The 18,236-nt window shown below is 42.1% G+C and overlaps 1 protein-coding gene and 1 pseudogene across 2 annotated transcripts in view; one reads left to right on the forward strand and one right to left on the reverse strand.

Moving 5' to 3' along the window:
- MRPL48 (mitochondrial ribosomal protein L48) overlaps positions 1 to 16,847 on the forward strand; it is an 83,443-nt gene extending 66,596 nt beyond the window's left edge. The window contains exons 6-8 of one of the 2 annotated variants that reach the window (XM_025357841.1): positions 11,685 to 11,787; positions 15,103 to 15,192; positions 16,538 to 16,847. In XM_025357841.1, the coding sequence (XP_025213626.1) occupies positions 11,685 to 11,787; positions 15,103 to 15,192; positions 16,538 to 16,612 (268 nt within the window). In that variant the 3' untranslated portion in view covers positions 16,613 to 16,847. The remainder of the gene's footprint in view (positions 1 to 11,684; positions 11,788 to 15,102; positions 15,193 to 16,537) is intronic. The other variant, XM_025357843.1, reaches the window with a different exon arrangement.
- Positions 2,900 to 3,334, reverse strand: LOC112606899 (annotated as a pseudogene).
- Positions 16,848 to 18,236: the final 1,389 nt, after the last annotated feature.

Here is an 18,236-nt window from a genome sequence, read left to right on the forward strand (position 1 = left end):
ATTTTTTGTATTTTTAGTAGAGACGGGGTTTCACCGTGTTAGCCAGGATGGTCTCGATCTCCTGACCTCGTGATCCGCCCGCCTCGGCCTCCCAAAGTGCTGGGATTACAGGCGTGAGCCACCGCACCTGGCCCATTTTTGTATTTTTAATAGAGATGGGGTTTCACCATGTTGGCCAGGCTGGTCTCGAACTCCTGACCACAAATGATCCACCCGCCTTGGCCTCCCAAAGTGCTGGGATTACAGGTGTGAGTCACTGCACCTGGCCACCAGTTCCTTTGCAGATATGTGTTTTGCAAATATTTTCTTCCTGTCTATGACTTATCTTGTCCTCTTAACAGTATGTCTTTTGAAGAGTAGAAGTTAAACTTAATGAAGTTCAGTTTAACAATCTTTTTCTCTTATGGTTTCTGCTTTTGCTTTTATATCTAAGAAATCTTTGCCTGACCCAGTCGCAAAAAAACATTTTCCTATGTTTTCTCCTAGAAGTTCTATAGTTTTAAGTATTGTATTTAGGTCTGTGATCCATTTTGAATTATTTTTGTATATAGTGGGTCAAAGGTTTTTTGTTTTTTTTTTGGCTTATGAATATTCAATTGTTTCCAGCACCATTTGTTGAAAAGATTTTCTTTCTCCACTGAATTATCTGAGCATCTTTGTTGACAGCCAGTTGACCATGTATATATGGGTCTGTTTCTATGCTCTATTCTGTTACATATATGCTTACACCTGTACACACTGTCTTGATTAGTGTAGTTTGATTACTGACTCTTTGTTCTTCTTTTTCAAAACACTTTGGCTATTCTAGGTCCTTTGGTTTTCCATAAAAATTTTTAGAATTAGCTTGTTGATTCTACAGAAAAGAGTCTGGGCACGGTGGCTCACGCCTGTAATCCCAGCACTTTGGGAGGCCGAGGTGGGCGGATCACGAAGTCAGGAGATCGAGACCATCCTGGCTAACGTGGTGAAACCCCGTCTCTACTAAAAAAAATACAAAAAATTAGCTGGGCATGGTGGCAGGCCCCAGTAGTCACAGCTACTTGGGAGGCTGAGACAGGAGAATGGCGTGAACCCGGGAGGCGGAGCTTGCAGTGAGCAGAGGCCACTGCACTCCAGCCTGGGCAACAGAGCGAGACTCCATCTCAAAAAAAAAGAGTCTGATGGGATTTTTTTTTTAGGATTGTGTTGAATCTGTAGATCAATTTGGGAATAATTGAATCTTAATTGTTTATATTGAGTCTTCTGATTCATTAACATAGTTTATCTCTCCATTTAGATACTATTTATCTGCTCTGCTTTTATGTATTTTTTGGATTTGTTGGAAAACTGTAGGAGAGGGAAGTAACATTTACTGCCTACCTACCTTCTCCATTCTGGGCTCTTTACATATCTCAGTATTTCACACAGTATAGGATGCTCTCTGGTTTTCCTTAAGTAACATTAAATCCCATGGGTAGAAATTCCTTCCTTTCGTAATTTTTTTTTTTTTTTTAAATTTTGAAGACAGAGTCTTGCTCTGTCACCCAGGCTGGAATGAAGTGGCATGATCCCGGCTCACTGCTACCTCCACCTCCTGGGTTCAAGTGATTCTCTTGCCTCAGCCTCCCTCAAATAGCTGGGACTGAGCTAGAGTGCAGTGGCACAATCTTGGCTCACTGCAACCTCTGTCTCCTGGGTTCAAGCGATTGTCCTGCTTCAGCCTCCCAAGTAGCTGAGATTACAGACGTTCCCCACCACACCCGACTACCTTTAGCAGAGATGGGGTTTTGCCATGTTGGCCAGGCTGGTCTCAGGCTCCTGATCTCAGGTGATCTGCCTGCCTTGGCCTCCGAAAGTGCTGGGATTACGGGTGTGAGCCACTGCGCCCAGCGGCAACTTCTTATCTATGTTCTGTCCTTATAGTTTTGCCTTCTTCAGAATTCCGTACAAATAAAATCATGTAGTATTTTTCTTTTTGATTCTTCTTTTGCTTAGCATACTGTATTTGAGATTCAATCACGTTGTTGCCTGCAAGTAGTTTTTTTGTTGTTGTTGTTGCGAATAGTGTTTCATTGAAAGGATGTACCACAGTTTATTCCTTTCCTGATTGAAGGACATTTGTGTTGCTTCCAGTTTTTGGCAATTATAAATAATAAAACCACTATGAATATGTACGAGGTTTTGTGAGAACACACATCTTCATTTCTCTAGGAGTATGATTGTTGGGTCAAATGGTAAGTGAAGTGTATGTTTGATTTTATAAGAAATCAAGACTTGGGCACAGTGGCTCACACCTGTAATCCCAGTACTTTGGGAGGCTGAGGAGCACGGACCGCTTGAACTCAGGAGTTTGAGACCAGCCTGGGCAACATGGTGAAATCCTGTCTCTACATAAAAAATACAAAAATTAGCCTGGCTTGGTGGTGTACGCCTGTAGTTCCTGCCACTTGGGAGGCTGAGGCAGGAATATTGCTTAAGCCCAGGAGGCAGAGGTTGCAGTGAGCTGAGATCGTGCCACTGCACTCCAGCCTGGGCGACAAAGTAGAGAGCCTGTCTTAAAAACAACAACAACAAAAATGTAGCTTAGGTAGTCTGTCACTGTGGCAAGGTAGTATATGACATAGTATGTGGGTATGGCAAAGATTATACTTGCTTTTTTTTTTTTTACACTGAGTCAGAAAATTATTTTAATAACAAAACTTTTTTTTTTTTACAGAATCATTATAAAATAGCAGTTGGTTACTCCATAACTGCCAGAATTATTTGTACTTGAGGTCTTGGCTAAGTGGGGCTGAAATCAACAAAAGGTCTTGGACTGTTGGTTCACAGATCATCCTAGGAAGCCTGCCCTCTTGATATCTATCATACTTACCTCTTATGACATGACCCAGTCCTTTAAAAAAAAAGTATCTCTCTTTCTTTATTCATTCTTTGGAGGCTTGAAGTGAATTTGGCACCGTTTATTAAATACCTTCTAGCCTGTGTCTTTTACCACTTCTTCAACATTTGGTTCTGACTGCATCCATTTCAACTTTGTCTGCTCTTTTCCAGGTTGCTTTAATAACGTTAAATAGTCCAAATTATTTTCTCTCTCTTCTTGGAGGTTTTTTTACTACTTCTGAGGTCTGGGCTATACAATTTTTTATGACTCTGTTCCTACTGGCAAGAGCTGCCATCAAAGACCCCTAAATTTGTTTACAGGTTTGGCTGGCATAGTTTTCCCTAAAAAGGAAGCTGTTGGAACCTTAGTGTTTAGTTTATGTACTATTCTGTCATCAGCTGTCCTCATCACTTCGAGTAATTCGTGGAACTGGGCAACCTCCTCCCAGTTCACACCGCCACTGGGTGCTGCCATATTTGACAAACAAAAATTATACTTTCTTACTCATTAGATATTAATATATTCCCATCTAACATATGTGGAAATCAAGGCTTAGAAAGGCCAAAAGCACAGAACCAGTAACTTGCCTGGATTTAAACCCAGTTCTGCCTGACAAGTATTTTCAGTTATATAGGGTCTTATTTTAAGTCCTTCAGCCAAATTTGAACTTTTAAACCTTTATACATTAGAGTACAACTGTGCTAAAAAATGTTCTTTAGAAGGTTTGATAATAAGCTGTGACTTTAGCTCTCATAGTGACAGTACTTCAATTCTTTTAAACCTAAAAATGTGCTTTATCTCTTTCTGATGCCCCAGAGAGTTGGTTCCTCTTTCAGCACTTGACACATACCTCATGTCACTTAGTGCTCTGGTCTCGAATGATCTATTCCTGTGGCAGTTTCTCTTCCCTCTGACAGTGCGTTCCTTCTGGATGGGGACTGTGTTCTTTATTTCTTTAGCACCCACTGCAAGGCCTGCCATATGGGAGACATTCCGTCATGATTGAAAGAATGACAGGTTCTTGAATATCACTATACAATCCAATTGTGTGGTATACGTTTCCTAAATTAATAAAAGTCCTTTTAATGAATTAATTAAAAAACTATTGATTGAGCCTCTTCTTGCTATGTGGTGAGCACTGCACTAGACATTCTGGGAGATACTAAGGTGAACCTCCTAGTTTCAGGGAACACACACACACAGAGTGAATGCACACATACATGCATGTACATACACACCAAGAAACATAATTGTAACATAATGTGAAAGATAAACTGCAGTTACAGCTCAAAGAGGCTGAGTAGCATAGTAATTTACAGTAGTGCTTCTCAAAGTACCATTCTGAGAAGATGTCAGGAGCTTATGCCAAAATATACATTAATAATTTGTTTCCTTCATTAGGAAAGTCTTGATATTAAGAAAAAAACATGGCTGAATCAAATGGTTTGTTTAGTGACTGGTTGCACATTTCTCGTGGACCAATGACAATTAGGCTGTTCACTGGCAGCTTGTCTATGGACCGTACTTGAAGTAATATGTGGTTAAGAGTACAAGCTCTACTCACAGAATGGGAGAAAATATTTGCAAGCTATCTAGCTGACAAGGGATTAATAACCAGAATATATAAGGAGCTCAAACAACTCTATAGCAAAAAATATCTAATAATCTAATTTAAAAATGGGCAAAAGATCTGAATAGACATTTCTTAAAAGAAGATGTACAAATGGCAAACAGGCATATGAAAAAGTGCTCAACATCACTGATGGTCAGAGAAATGCAAATCAAAACTACAGTGAGATATCATCTCACCCCAGTTAAAATGGCTTTTATCCAAAAGACAGGCAATAACAAGTGTTGACAAGGATGTGGAGAAAAAGGAACCTTTATACACTGTTGATGGGATTGAAAATTAGTACAACCACTATGGAGAACAGTTTGGAAGTTCCTCAAAAAACTAAAAATAGAGCTACCATATGATCTAGCAATCTCACTGCTAGGTATAAACCCCAAAGAAAGGAAATCAGTATATCGAAAAGGTATCTGCACTCCTGTGTTTCTTGCAGCACCATTCACAATAGCCAAGATTTGGAAGCAACTGAAGTGTCTGTCAACAGGTGAATGGATAAAGAAAATGTACATATACACAATACTATTCACCCATAAAAATGAATGAGATCCTGTCATTTGCAACAACATAGATGGAACTGGAGGTTATTATGTTATGTGAAATAAGCCAGGCACAAAAAGACAAACATTCATGTTCTCATTTTTTTGTGGGTGCTAAAATTAAAAACAATTGAACCCACAGAGATAGAGAGTAGTATGATGGTTACCAGAGGCTGGGAAGGGCAGTGGGGGCTCGAGGAGAAGTGGGGATGGTTAATGGGTACCAAAAAATAGAAAGATTGAAAAAGATCTAATATTTGATGGCACAACAGGATGACTATAGTCGATACTTTAATTGTACATTTACAGATAACTAAAAGAGTATAGTTGGATTGTTTGTAACACAAAAGATAAATGCTTGAGATGATGGATATCCCATTTACCCTGATGTGATTATTATGCATTGTAGTCCTGTATCAAAATATCCCATATACCCTATAAATATATATACCTGCTATGGACCCACAAATATTAAACATTAAAAAAGAGTACAAGCTCTGGAATCAAACTGTTGGCATTCATATTCTGGTTCTATCAGTTATTAGCAATATGACCTTGGGAAATTCTGAGCCTCAGTTTCCTCTTCTATATAATGAGGATGATAATTTTTTCTGTTTCTTTGAGCTCTGAAAATGAAACAAGATGGTACTTGACAGCACTTAGCACAGACACTGGCACATTGTAAACATTCTGTTACTAATTTTATTGTTGCAATAATTCAGAATTTTTTTCATCGGACAGGAATTAGAGATAGCTTCTTAAAAGTTGGTGGCAAAGAACATTAAATGTCATTCACAGAATGTTACTATCATACCTACAGTGGGGTCAGTTCCTTGGAATAGTGTTTGAAATTTTTAGGACTTTTTAGAGATGCTGCTTTTACAGTGAAGGGCACTGAATTTCCTGCTTTTCATCAACTAACCGCGGAAGTGCTGTTTTCCCTTTGGCTTTTACTTTTGCCACGTAGCTAGGTTTCTGGTTCCCCCACAGTTGGTATGTTCACATAAGATTAGGGTCATTTTAGAGGAAATAGTTTCAATGTTTTGTTTGTTTGTTTGTTTGAGTCAGAGTCTTGCTCTGTCGCCCAGGCTGGAGTGCTGTGGCACGATCTCGGCTCATTGCAGCCTCTGACTCTTGGGTTCAAGCGATTCTCAAGCCTCAGCTTCCTAAGTAGCTGGGACTACGCCTGGCTAATTTTTGTATTTTTAGTAGAAACGGAGTTTCACTATGTTGGCCAGGCTGGTCTCAAACTCCTGACCTCAAGTGATCCGCCCACCTTGGCCTCCCAAAGTGCTAGGATTACAGGTATGAGCCACCGTGCCCAGCGTAGTTGCAATGTTTATAGGGTAGTTGTGGTAAGAAGCTAGTTGTGGTAAGAAGCTAGTTTATTTTACATCTGGCTAAGTGGTCAGTGCTGCATGATTGTATACTCCCGGATTATAAATTTAAAAACTATGTAGTCCAAAAAAAAAAAAAGTTTCTTTAAAAAACGCAGCTGTAAAATGCCCTGGCTGCATTTGAGTGAAAACAGGAAGGCAGTTACATTTGTTGAGCACCTACTATCAGTGAGGCACTCTGAACAAGCTAAGTACATTTTTCGTGTATTATTTAACTCAAACACCTTGTACATAGTAGATCAAAGTATCAACGCCGGAGCCAGACTGCCTGAGCTTTACTCTTGCTCCACTGCATTCTTACTGTATGACATTGGGCACTTTGTTTAACTTCTTTGTGTCTTGGTTTCCTCATCTGTAAAATGGGATTGCTAAAAGCACCTACCTTAAAAGGCTACAGTGAAAATTAAGGGAGCTATTATGTATAATGTATCTAGAACTATGTCCAGCAACTGTTGGCTGCTATTAGCTATTATTATTACTATTGCTATTACTATTATTATAGAAGCTTGTCCATAGTCCTACACCTAGTAAGTGGCAAGTTCTGGAGTTAAACCTACTTTTTTTTCCTGATTCTCTATTCTTCTAACCGGTTCTCCACACAGCATTTAGGGTGATCTTTCTAGATGGAAATATGATTATGTCACTCTTCTGCTTGAAATCCTTTGATGGCTTCCTACTCCCTTAGGATCACAATAAAAGTTTCTCATGTAGCTTCCTAGGTGCTCCAGGGCCTGCCTTGCCTCTTTCATACTTCCCTCCCCACCTCCCTCTACTTCCAGTTACACTGGCTTTGTTTTTGTCCCTTTCCACCTCAGGACCTTTGCATATACTCTTCCTCTCTTCATCTAACTAGCCTCTACCTTTTTCTTAGATGCCATCTTTTTTTATTTTGGGATGGAGTCTTGCTCTATCGCCCAGGCTAGAGTGCAGTGGTGCGATCTTGGCTCACTGCAACCTCTACTGCCCGGATTCAAGCAATTCTCCTGCCTCAGCCTCCCAAGTAGCTGAGATTACAGGCGCCTGCCACCACGCCCAGCTAATTTTTGTATTTTTAGTAGAGATGGGGTTTCACCATCTTGGCCAGGCTGGTCTTGAACTCCTGACCTCGTGATCCACCCGCCTCGGCCTCCCAAAGTGCTGGGATTACAGGCGTGAGCCACCCCGCCTAGCCTCTTTATTTATTTTTTATTTTTTGTTTGTTTTCTTATGTCTCGAATATTACTTCTTCAGGGAACCTCATTAAGTTAGGTCTTTATGTTATACATTAGAAGAAGTAAAAGGTATTTAACTGCCCTTTCATAACATGCACTTCTTGCTCTATAATTACTTGACTATTATTGGTCTTTTCTATTAGACTCTAAGCTCTGTAAGGCAAGGATTGTTTCTGTCTTCATTAGTGGTCTAAGCCTAAGATCTTGCCTAGTACCTGACGCAGTAGGCACTGAATAAAGACTTGTTGATTTGGATTGAATTCTAACAGGCATGGCGGACATAATTCCTAGAACAGCAGGATGAATGTGCTGCTTTTTGCCTCTTTGCTGGCTCTTTGCCCCAAACAGCTCAGAGCATAAAGAGCTGTTTGTTTTTAGCAACTCAGTTCTCTGCATTGATTGAGGTTTTCAGACTGTCGTATTGTTAGGCAATCTCACTGCTCAGCCTTTCAGAGATGAAATTCTTTTCTTCTGATTTTCATTTCATCTTAATCCATCTTTCCTCGGGGGAGGGTGGGTAGGGATGATGGCCATGACCTTCAGATGGAATTGGGCTAGACAGCAGGATGCCAGCTTTTGTTCTCTAAATGGTTTGCACTGCTGCAACTACAACTCACCCAGGAGAGGCGAGGAAGAGGCCTCTCAAGTGGGTCCCTTAATTTGCCTGCATCCTTTGCCTAGCAGCTGCCTGAGGAGATGGAAATCTCACTCATCTGGGAGCAGCTTCCAAGCCTGAAGTTGAACCAGCCCCTGTGTTCTGCTGAGAGTAAAAGCATCATTCAGCATCCCTCGCTATGAGGCTACTCTTCTCTTTTTAAAACATCTACTTACATTTTTAAAAATTGAGATATAACTTGTATAAAGTGAAGCTCCCCAGCACCCCAGCAGACTTCCTCGTGTCCCTTTCTTGGCAATACTTCCCCTAAATAGCATTATTTTGTCATGTTATGTTGACTCCTGAAATTCTTTCATTTATTTCCTTCCATTTTGCTGTCTGATCATCAAAGCAATGTTTATTGCAGAAAATTTGGAAGGTACAAAATAGTGTAGATACTAAAAATAAAAATAAAAAATAAAAAAACCCATATGTACTCTTACATACATAAAGGCCTGTTCTACATCTTGATAAATCACTACCTCCTGTGAGGCTTTCCCTGAGTCCCCCTTTCCTCCCCTTCTTGTCCCTATAGTATTTGGCACAAAGCTGTTATTGCCTTTGTCTTACTGTAGTACAATGTTTGTATACTTACTTATCTCTTTAAAACACTCACAGTGAGCTCCTTGAAAGCATAGACTTTTTTTTTTTTTTTTTTTTTGAGACTGAGCCTTGCTCTGTCACCCAGGCTGGAGTGAGATAGCATGATCTTGGCTCACTGCAACTTTTACCTCCCACGTTCAAGTGATTCTTCTGCCTCAGCCTCCTGAGTAGCTGGGACTACAGACGCTTGCCACCACACCCAGCTAATTTTTGTATTTTTAGTAGAAACAGGTTTTCACCATGTTAGCCAGACTGGTCTCAAACTCCTGACCTCAGGTGATCTATCTGCCTCGGCCTCCCAAAGTGCTGGGACTACAGGCGTGAGCCGGGCGGCCGACATTTTTTTTTTCTTTAAATAGAGACAGCGTCTCACTAGGTTGCCCAGGCTAGTCTTAAACTTCTGGGCTCAAGCAATCCTCCTGTCTTGGCCTCCCAAAGTGCTCACATTATAGGTGGGAGCTACCACGCCTGGCTGCATAGACTTTTTTTTTTTTTTTTTTTGAGATGGAGTCTTGCTCTGTTGCCCAGGCCGGAGTGCAGTGACATGGTCTCAGCTCACTACAACCTCCACCTCCCAGGTTCAAGCGATTCTCCTGCCTCAGCCTCCTGCATAGCTGGGATTACAGGCGGCTGCCACCACACCAGGCTAATTTTTGTATTTTTAGTAAAGACGGAGTTTCACCATGTTGACACTGGTCTTGAACTCCTGACCTCAGGTGATGCACCTGCCTCAACCTCCCAAAGGGCTGGGCTTACAGGCGTGAGCCATCACATGCATAGACTTCTTATTGCCCATCAGGGTGCCTAGAACAGAGCAGGCTGTTAGTAAATATTTGTTGAGTGAATGAGTAAACCAATGACATTTTGCTGACGTAAGTGTTAAAGAATAAAACCCATTATTAGTGGCAGGAATGGACAGTTCTCACTTTAGTCAGTCAGTCCTATCTGCAGAATGCCAAAAAAGAAAAATAGTATTTTAGGGTGTTTTTACTTTTCTGAAACACAATTACTTCACTTGAACATCCATAAGAAGTCTATGATTGTGTCCCCATTTTTTATGTTGGAAGGTTATTACTGTATTTGAATCAGAAGAAGAGGAGATCAGAGATAATGCTAAAAAGCAGGAGGGATGTTATTTAGAAAAACTACCTGAAAGAATTTGCAGTACCTTGCATTTACTGGCTGTATTTACTATATGCCAGGCAATTACTTATGTAATCTCATTTAATCATTGCAACAACTCTATGAATTAAGTATTATTATTTTCAATTTATAGCGGAAGAAATGGAGACTCAGAAACCTGAATTTCCAAATTCAAATAGGTAATAATTGGCAGAGCCAATATCTAACTCCAGGACTGACTGTCATGTCTCTAGTCCATTTACTGTTACTTCTAAACTCCTGATCTCATGATCCACCTGCGTCAGCCTCCCAAAGTGCCGAGATTACAGGTGTGAGCCACCGCGCCTGGCCTATTACACTAAACTTCTTTTGTAGAGGTCTACCTATAGAGGGCCATGCCCCTTGCTATTAAGTGATGATTTTGTGACACATGAAAATTTAGGAATCTTTTTTCATTTATCTTCAGTTTGATGAACTTTTTGATAAGATGAACACAACACTACTACCATATTTCCATGTAGCCATTAGTCAGGTCTTATCTCATTAACACACCAGTTCTCACAATTCTCTGTTGATATAGGTCTAGATCGTTATCTTGTTTATACCTGAAGAAACTGAGGCCTAGAGGGGTAAGTGACTTACCTGAGTAAATATTGCTAATAAGTTGCAGCGCAGACACTTGACTCCTGTTCTGTGTTATTTTCACTGCAACATGTAGGCTTGCTGAAGTCGATTTTAGTAAGCATAAACTCTAACCTGGGAGAAGCTGCCCCTCAGGGGAAAATTAACAACGTCTGGAGGTAGTTTTGACTGTCACCACTTGGGGTATACTACAGATGTCCAGTGGGTAGAGGGATGTATATGGATATGTAGGTCAGCCCCTACAACAAAGAATTATCTGGTTCTAAAATGTCAGTAGCACTGAGGTTGAGAAATCCTGTTCTAGAACAATTAATTTTCATGCCTTATTTCTCCAGAACAGATTAAATACCCAAGGTTAACCTCCAAAGCATACCTAGTGATGAGCTTGATTCTCTTTTTCTTTCTTTCTTTCTTTTTTTTTTTTTTTTTTTGAGACAAGGTCTCCCTCTGTTGCCCATGCTGGAGTACAGTGGTGCAATCTTGGCTCACTGCATCCTTGACCTCCTATGCTCAAACAATCTGCCCACCTCAGCCTCCTGAGTAGCTGGGGCTACAGGTGTGTGCCACCACACCTAGTTAATTTTTGTGTATTTATAGAGACAGAGTTTCACTGTGTTGCCCAGGCTGGTCTTGAATTCCCAAGCTCAAGCCATCCAGCTGCCCTGGCCTCCCAAATTGCTGGGATTACAGGTGTGTGCCACCACACCTGGCCGCTTGATTCTTTTAGAATGGGCTATTCTTCAGTAGCAACAAATTATTTATTAATCACCAGGTTTTATTCAGAGTATTGTATTAAGTATGATTAGAGATGCAGAACTGCATTAAACATGGTGTATTTGTTTAGGGAGTTTAGAGACTTTTGAAGGAGATAAGAGGGATCTAGTTACTTTGCTCCTGGTTGCAGATAAGCATCCCCTACATTCTGGAAACTATCACATGCAGTACTGGCTATACTTATGGACTACTATGATTGAAGTGGCTGCTGGCTTCAGTGAACACTCACTATAGTTGACTCTTCCTTCCCACAGTTATGCGATGCCAACCAAAACCATGGAAGTGTTACATTTGCAGGACCAAGGGAGCAAAATGTTACTGGACTCAGTGCTTACCACCCATGAGCGAGTGGTTCAGGTAGGCACTCCAGGAGAATAAAAAATGTATTTGCTTCTCCTGGTTCTTTTCTCTGTCCACTTTTTCACTTTCTGTTATGCTCTTTTCTTTCTTGAATAATGGTATTCTCCAGTGTTCAGTTATTGATGCCTCCATCTCTCCTTTTATAATACCTTCCCCCTATGCAGTCTCATTCATTCCTTAGGCCTCAGTGACCATCATTTAATACTGATAACCCCCAGATGTATACATCTCTAGTCCTGATCTGTTGGCTGAGGCTTGAAACTTGATACCCAGTTGTCTACTGGCCTTCTCGACTTTGATCCACAGGAGTCCTCCCTGCACTCCATCTATGCAAAATTAGTTGTAGAGGGACTGATTTTCCTGTTTTTCTGTAACCCTCCCCACCTTTGAGCCTAATGTGTCACCCTTCTTTGTCTTCTGATACCCATTCATTCACCAAATTCTATAGCTTCTACGTCCTAAAAATCAGATTCATCCACTTCACTTTACCCCCATACCAAGTGATCATGTCATTTTCCTGCTTGAAACCCCTCAGTGGCTGCCTTCCTTTGATCTCTAGTAGTTGTCCTCTTTTCTTCCTGCAGATAATGATGGGTGCCAACCACACTACCATGAGGGCACCCAGAGGTATTAAAAATACACAGCTTGCCAGCTTTACCATCATCCCCCTTTTAATAAGAGCATTAATTGATATATAATGGGCACATCATACAATTTACCAATTTGAAGTATACAATAAAAATGGTTTTTAGTATATTCAAAGAGTTATGCAACCATCCCCACAATCAATTTTAGAACATTTTCATCATGCTAAAAGAAACCATGCACCCATTAGCAGTCACTCCTCTTTCTTGGTCACCCTAACCCCTTGCAGCCACTAATCTAGTTTCTATCTCTGTGGATTTATCTCTTCATTTAAATGGAATTGTACATTAAATGGCCTTTTGTGTCAGGCTTCTTTCACGTAGAGGAATGTTTTCAAGGTTCATCTCTGTTGTATTGGTACTTCATTCCTTTTTATTGCCAAATAATATTCCATGGTATGGGCATCACCCTTTTTTTATCCACTCAAGGAACATACAGCAAGGTAATAAAATGAATGTTAAATTTAAGTCTAAATATGCTAATTTTAAAAATAACTAAGTATAATATTTGGCTTTTAAAATATTATCAGGACTAAATTATTTGTAATATATCCTGTGACAGATCTGACATGCCAGAAGCCCATAGAATAGTTTGAATGCTTTAGGTTGGTACTCAGGTGCTTTCATGATTCTTCTCCTGCTTTTCCTCTTCACAGCCCATTTACTCCAGCCACACATGGAGCTAGGTATTTTTTGGTTTTTTTTTGGGAGACGGAGTTTCACCCTTGTTGCCCAGGCTGGAGTGCAATGGCAAGATCTCGGCTCACTGCAACCTCTGCCTCCTGTGTTCAAGTGAGTCTCCTGCCTCAGCCTCCTGAGTAGCTGGGATTACAGGCATATGCCACCATGCCCAACTAATTTTGTGTTTTTGTAGAGATGGGATTTCTCCGTGTTGGTCAGGCTGGTCTCAAACTATGGACCTCAGGTGATCCGCCCACCTCGGCCTCCCAAAGTGCTGGGATTACAGATGTGAACCACTGTGCCCGGCCAATGGAGCTAGTTTTAATTTCCTAACACTCTTATGCCCCCACATTTTACTGAATGTTGTTTCCTCTGCCTTTGAAATCCTCCACATGACTGTTGAATTCTCCTAGTTTACTCCTGTTTTTCTTCAAGATTTCACCAAGATACTAATGCTTCTGGAAGCTTTTTTTGACCTTCCTTGGTTGAGTTGGGTATGAATTTTTCTTGTGGGTCCTTGCAGCCCCCCTGCCTGCCCTTTTACCATACATCTGATTCACCTTGGTGTTCTTAGCACAGTGTTTGACACCAGTCAGGTCCTGGTATGCATGGATATGGGCAAAACTGAGTTGAATCAGAAAGTCAGTGTGCCCAGGCAGGTGGTTCACGCCTGTAATCCCAGCACTTTGGGAGAATAAGGCAGTCAGATCACTTGAGGTGAGGAGTTTGAGACCAGCCTGGCCAACATGGTGAAACTCTGTCTCTACTAAAAATACAAAAATTAGCCATGCCAGGCGTGGTGGTGTATGCCTGTAATCCCAGCTACTCAGGAGGCTGAGGCAGGAGAATTGCTTGAACCCGGGAGGTGGAGGTTGCAGTGAGCCAGGATCGCGCCATTGAACTCCAGCCTGGGCAACAAGAGTGAAACTCCATCTCAAAAACAAAACAAAACAAAAACAAAAATTAGCCAGCTGTTATCTCAGCTGCTTGGGAGGCTGAGGCAGGAGAATTGCTTGAGCCTGGGAGGCGGAGGTTTCAGTGAGCAGAGATGGTGCCACTTCACTCCAGCCTGGGGGTAACAGAGCAAGACTTCGTCTCAAAAAAAAAAAATAAATAAATAAGAAAGTCAGCCTGCGCTGGGTGCCATGGTTCATGCCTGTAAACCTAGCACTTTTAGGCCGGGCGCGGTGGCTCACGCCTGTAATCCCAGCACTTTGGGAGGCCGAGACAGGCGGATCACGAGGTCAGGAGATCGAGACCATCCTGGCTAACCCGGTGAAACCCCGTCTCTACTAAAAAATACAAAAAACTAGCCGGGCGAGGTGGCGGGCGCCTGTAGTCCCAGCTACTCGGGAGGCTGAGGCAGGAGAATGGCATAAACCCGGGAGGCGGAGCTTGCAGTGAGCTGAGATCTGGCCACTGTACTCCAGCCTGGGCGACAGAGCGAGACTCCGTCTCAAAAAAAAAAAAAAAAAAACCTAGCACTTTTGGAGGCCAAAGTGGGAGGACTGCTTGCAGCCAGGAATTTGACTAGTCTGGGCAACATAGCAAGACCCTGTTTCTACCAAAAACTAAAAATAAAAAATTAGCCGGGACTGGGGGCACGTGCTTGTAGTCCCAACTACTCTGGAGGCTGAGGTGGGAGAACCACTTGAACCCAAGAGTTCAAGGCTGCAGTGAGCTATGATTGTTCCGCTGCACTCCAGCCTGGGCAACTGAAAGAGACCCTGGACTTTAAAACCTCTTGGTCCAGTAATGACATCTAATGCCCACAGGAGCAGATATTGGCAGTGACCATCTCAGCACCTTGCAGAAGGCAGGAGAAATCCCGTAGAGGCCAGGCTGAGAAACCAGTTTTGGTATTAATGTTCCACCCTTGGGCTCTCCAGACTCTACTGGAGCTGGCATTTGAACCCATACCATGTCTGCCCAGTTACCTCCTTTTCAGCTCCTCCCACCTCTTAGAGCGCCTTCTTTCATTTTGCAGATCAGCGGTTTGAGTGCTACGTTTGCAGAAATTTTCTTGGAAATAATCCAAAGCAGTCTTCCTGAAGGAGTCAGACTGTCAGTGAAGGAGGTAGGTGCTGGTTTGAGAAGAGGCCCCTGCTGGCCTGCATATGCTCAAAATAAGGATAAGAACATCTGGGCTGGGCGCGGTGGCTCACGTCTGTAATCCCAGCACTTTAGGAGGCCGAGGCGGGTGGATCACGAGGTCAGGAGATCAAGACCATCCTGGCTAATATGGTGAAACCCCGTCACTACTAAAAATACAAAAATTAGCCAGGCGTGGTGGTGGGCGCCTGTAGTCCCAGCGACTCGGGAAGCTGAGGCAGGAGAATGGCGTGAACAAGGGAGGTGGAGCTTGCAGTGAGCCGAGATCGTGCCACTGCACTCCAGCCTGGGCGACAGAGCGAGACTCCATCTCAAAAAAAGAAAAAAAAAAGAACACATCTGGACTGGCTTTAGAAAGAACAGAGAAATGTGGATAATGTGGCCTAAATAATAATCAGAAAAGTTGTATACTCTGATGACACTGTGATCATTAGTCCAGCTTCTGAGGCATCAGGGATGATGCTTTGTGGCCTGCAAGTGCTGAGTTTCAACACAGCATCCTGATGTTGGTGGTGAGCCTATGAGGCCCCAGAATTCTCTCCTTTCAGACAGCTGTGTGGAAGAAAGAACATGGGTTAAGATAGTATATGGTGTAATAAATCAGAACACAAATAGGAAAATATATGTTAGAGAAAAGGTTCCTGGATCTTCAAGTCTTGACTGTAGCTTGACTAAATATATTTCATAAAGAATGCTAGTCAATAGGATGTTTGGTCAGGCATGGAAAACTTGGAGAACATTAGGAATCTTAGCCTAAATACTGAGTATTTGGGTCCAATTGCCAAGATGATCCTTCTTATGACACAGATGTATAAGGTCATCTTAGATTGGTACCATTTGCTCCATCCAGTTCTGCTTGTTCTGAGTCTATGCTTGTCAAGCTTCTTCTGGTTAGTATTTGGGCTTCATACAGATCTGGGTACAGAGACACTACGTGCTGGTCATGCTGCCTTAAAACAGTCCAATCCCTGTTTGTTTTATTTCCTATGTAAATAATTTTGGTATTCTCTCTCTCTCTTTTAAATGCTTCTATTGTGATAGTTATAGCATTTTGACATTAAATCTTCATATATCTGTCTTTTCTAACTAGACTGCAAGTTCACTGAAAGCAAGGAGGAAATCTGATTCAAGTTTGAATCCCCTATACTATACTATACTATAAGTCTGCTACATAGTAGATAATAAAAGTTACTTGAATCTGAATGATTCTCTACAGAGCTGGTTCATGGTCCCTTTCTGGATGCTGTGCATATCTGGATAACTAAAAGCTCTGCAGTGATTTCCACTTATTTTCTTTTTCTTCTCCTTAGCACACTGAAGAAGATTTCAAGGGACGATTCAAAGCTCGACCAGAACTGGAAGAACTGTTGGCCAAGTTGAACTAGCTACTGTAGACTCTTTCATGCCCGCAATGGTCATATTGAGTGCCAAGGAGAAGAGCTTACTGGGTAGTCAGAGTTCATCAGGAGACCTGACCCTTAGATTTCATAAGTACCCATTCCCATAGCCAGTAATGTCCTCACTCCTCTGTGGCATGGCTGTACTTGCCATTTGTTACCACTTATCTATGAGGCAACCCTTGTTATCTTCCATCTAATAAAAATCTGCTGCTGATATGTATATATATGTGTGTGTGAGAGAGAGAAATTGGCCCATCCTGTGGAGTATCTTTAAGAGATTCTATATTCTGGCCAGGCACGGTGGTGCATCCCTCTAATCCCAGCACTTTGTGAGGCTGAGGCAGGAGGACTGCTTGAGGCCAGGAGCTTGAGACCAGCCTGGCAACATTCTGTCTTTACCAAAAACATTTTTTTTTTTTTGCGAGACGGAGTCTCGCTCTGTTGCCCAGGCTGGAGTGCAGTGGAATGATCTCGGCTCACTGCAAGCTCCGCCTCCCTTGTTCACACCATTCTCCTGCCTCAGTCTCCTGAGTAGCTGGGACTACAGGTGCCTGCCACCACGCCTGGCTAATTATTTGTATTTTCAGTAGAGACGGGGTTTCACCGTGTTAGCCAGGATGGTCTCTATGTCCTGTCCTTGTGATCCGCCCGCCTTGGCCTCCCAAAGTGCTGGGATTACAGGCGTGAGCCACAGCGCCCAGCCAAACATTTTTTTTTTAATTAGCTGGACGTGGTGGTATACACTTATAGTCCCACTACTCGGGAGGCTGAGGCAGGAGGATTGCTTGAGCCCAGTAGTTCAAGACTGCAGGAGCTATGATTTTGCCATTGTACTCTAGCCTGGCTGACAGAGTAAGATCCTTTCTTCTTTTTTTTTTAAAAAAAGAGATTCTATTTTCTCTTTGCCTGATGCTTTAGCACAGAAGCACGTTCCCCTTCCACATTTCTCCAACTAGAGTGAATTCATCCTTTAAAGCAATCTGGCATAGTGTCCTGTAGTGAAGCAGAGGATCATAACATAAGTAAACTCTCTATGGGTGGAAGTTGGAGAGAGGGACATTTTGGCTTTGTACATGAAAAAACTCTCCAGATAGAAACAGATTCTGCCCATAAGTGAAATAAAATGCTTTGTGGGCGTAATAAGTGACTTATAAGTATTCAGGTAGATGTTACATAACTGCTAATTAAGTTACTTTGGATTGAGTTTAAGCAAAGACTTGAAAGTTGATCTTGGCCAGGTGTCAGTAAACTACTGCCCATGAACAAAATCCTACCCACTGCCTGTTTGTGTGGGTTTTTTAAAATAATATATTGAGGTGAAATTCATATATACAAAATTAAACTTTTTTTTTTTTTTAAACGGAGTCTCGCTGTGTCACCCAGGCTGGAGTGCAGTGGTGTGATCTTGGCTCACTGCAACCTCCGCCTCCTGGGTTCAAGCAATTCTCCTGCCTCAGCCTCCCAAGTAGCTGGGACTACAGGCGCCCGCCAACACGCCCAGCTATTTTTATTTTTTTGAGATGAAGTCTTGCTCTTGTTGCCCCGGCTGGAGTGCAATGGCGCCATCTTGACTCACTGCAACCTCTGCCTCCTGTGTTCAAGCAATTCT

This window comes from Theropithecus gelada, chromosome 14 (assembly GCF_003255815.1).
Source record: "Theropithecus gelada isolate Dixy chromosome 14, Tgel_1.0, whole genome shotgun sequence".
In the NCBI taxonomy this organism is placed as follows: Eukaryota; Metazoa; Chordata; class Mammalia; order Primates; family Cercopithecidae; genus Theropithecus; species Theropithecus gelada.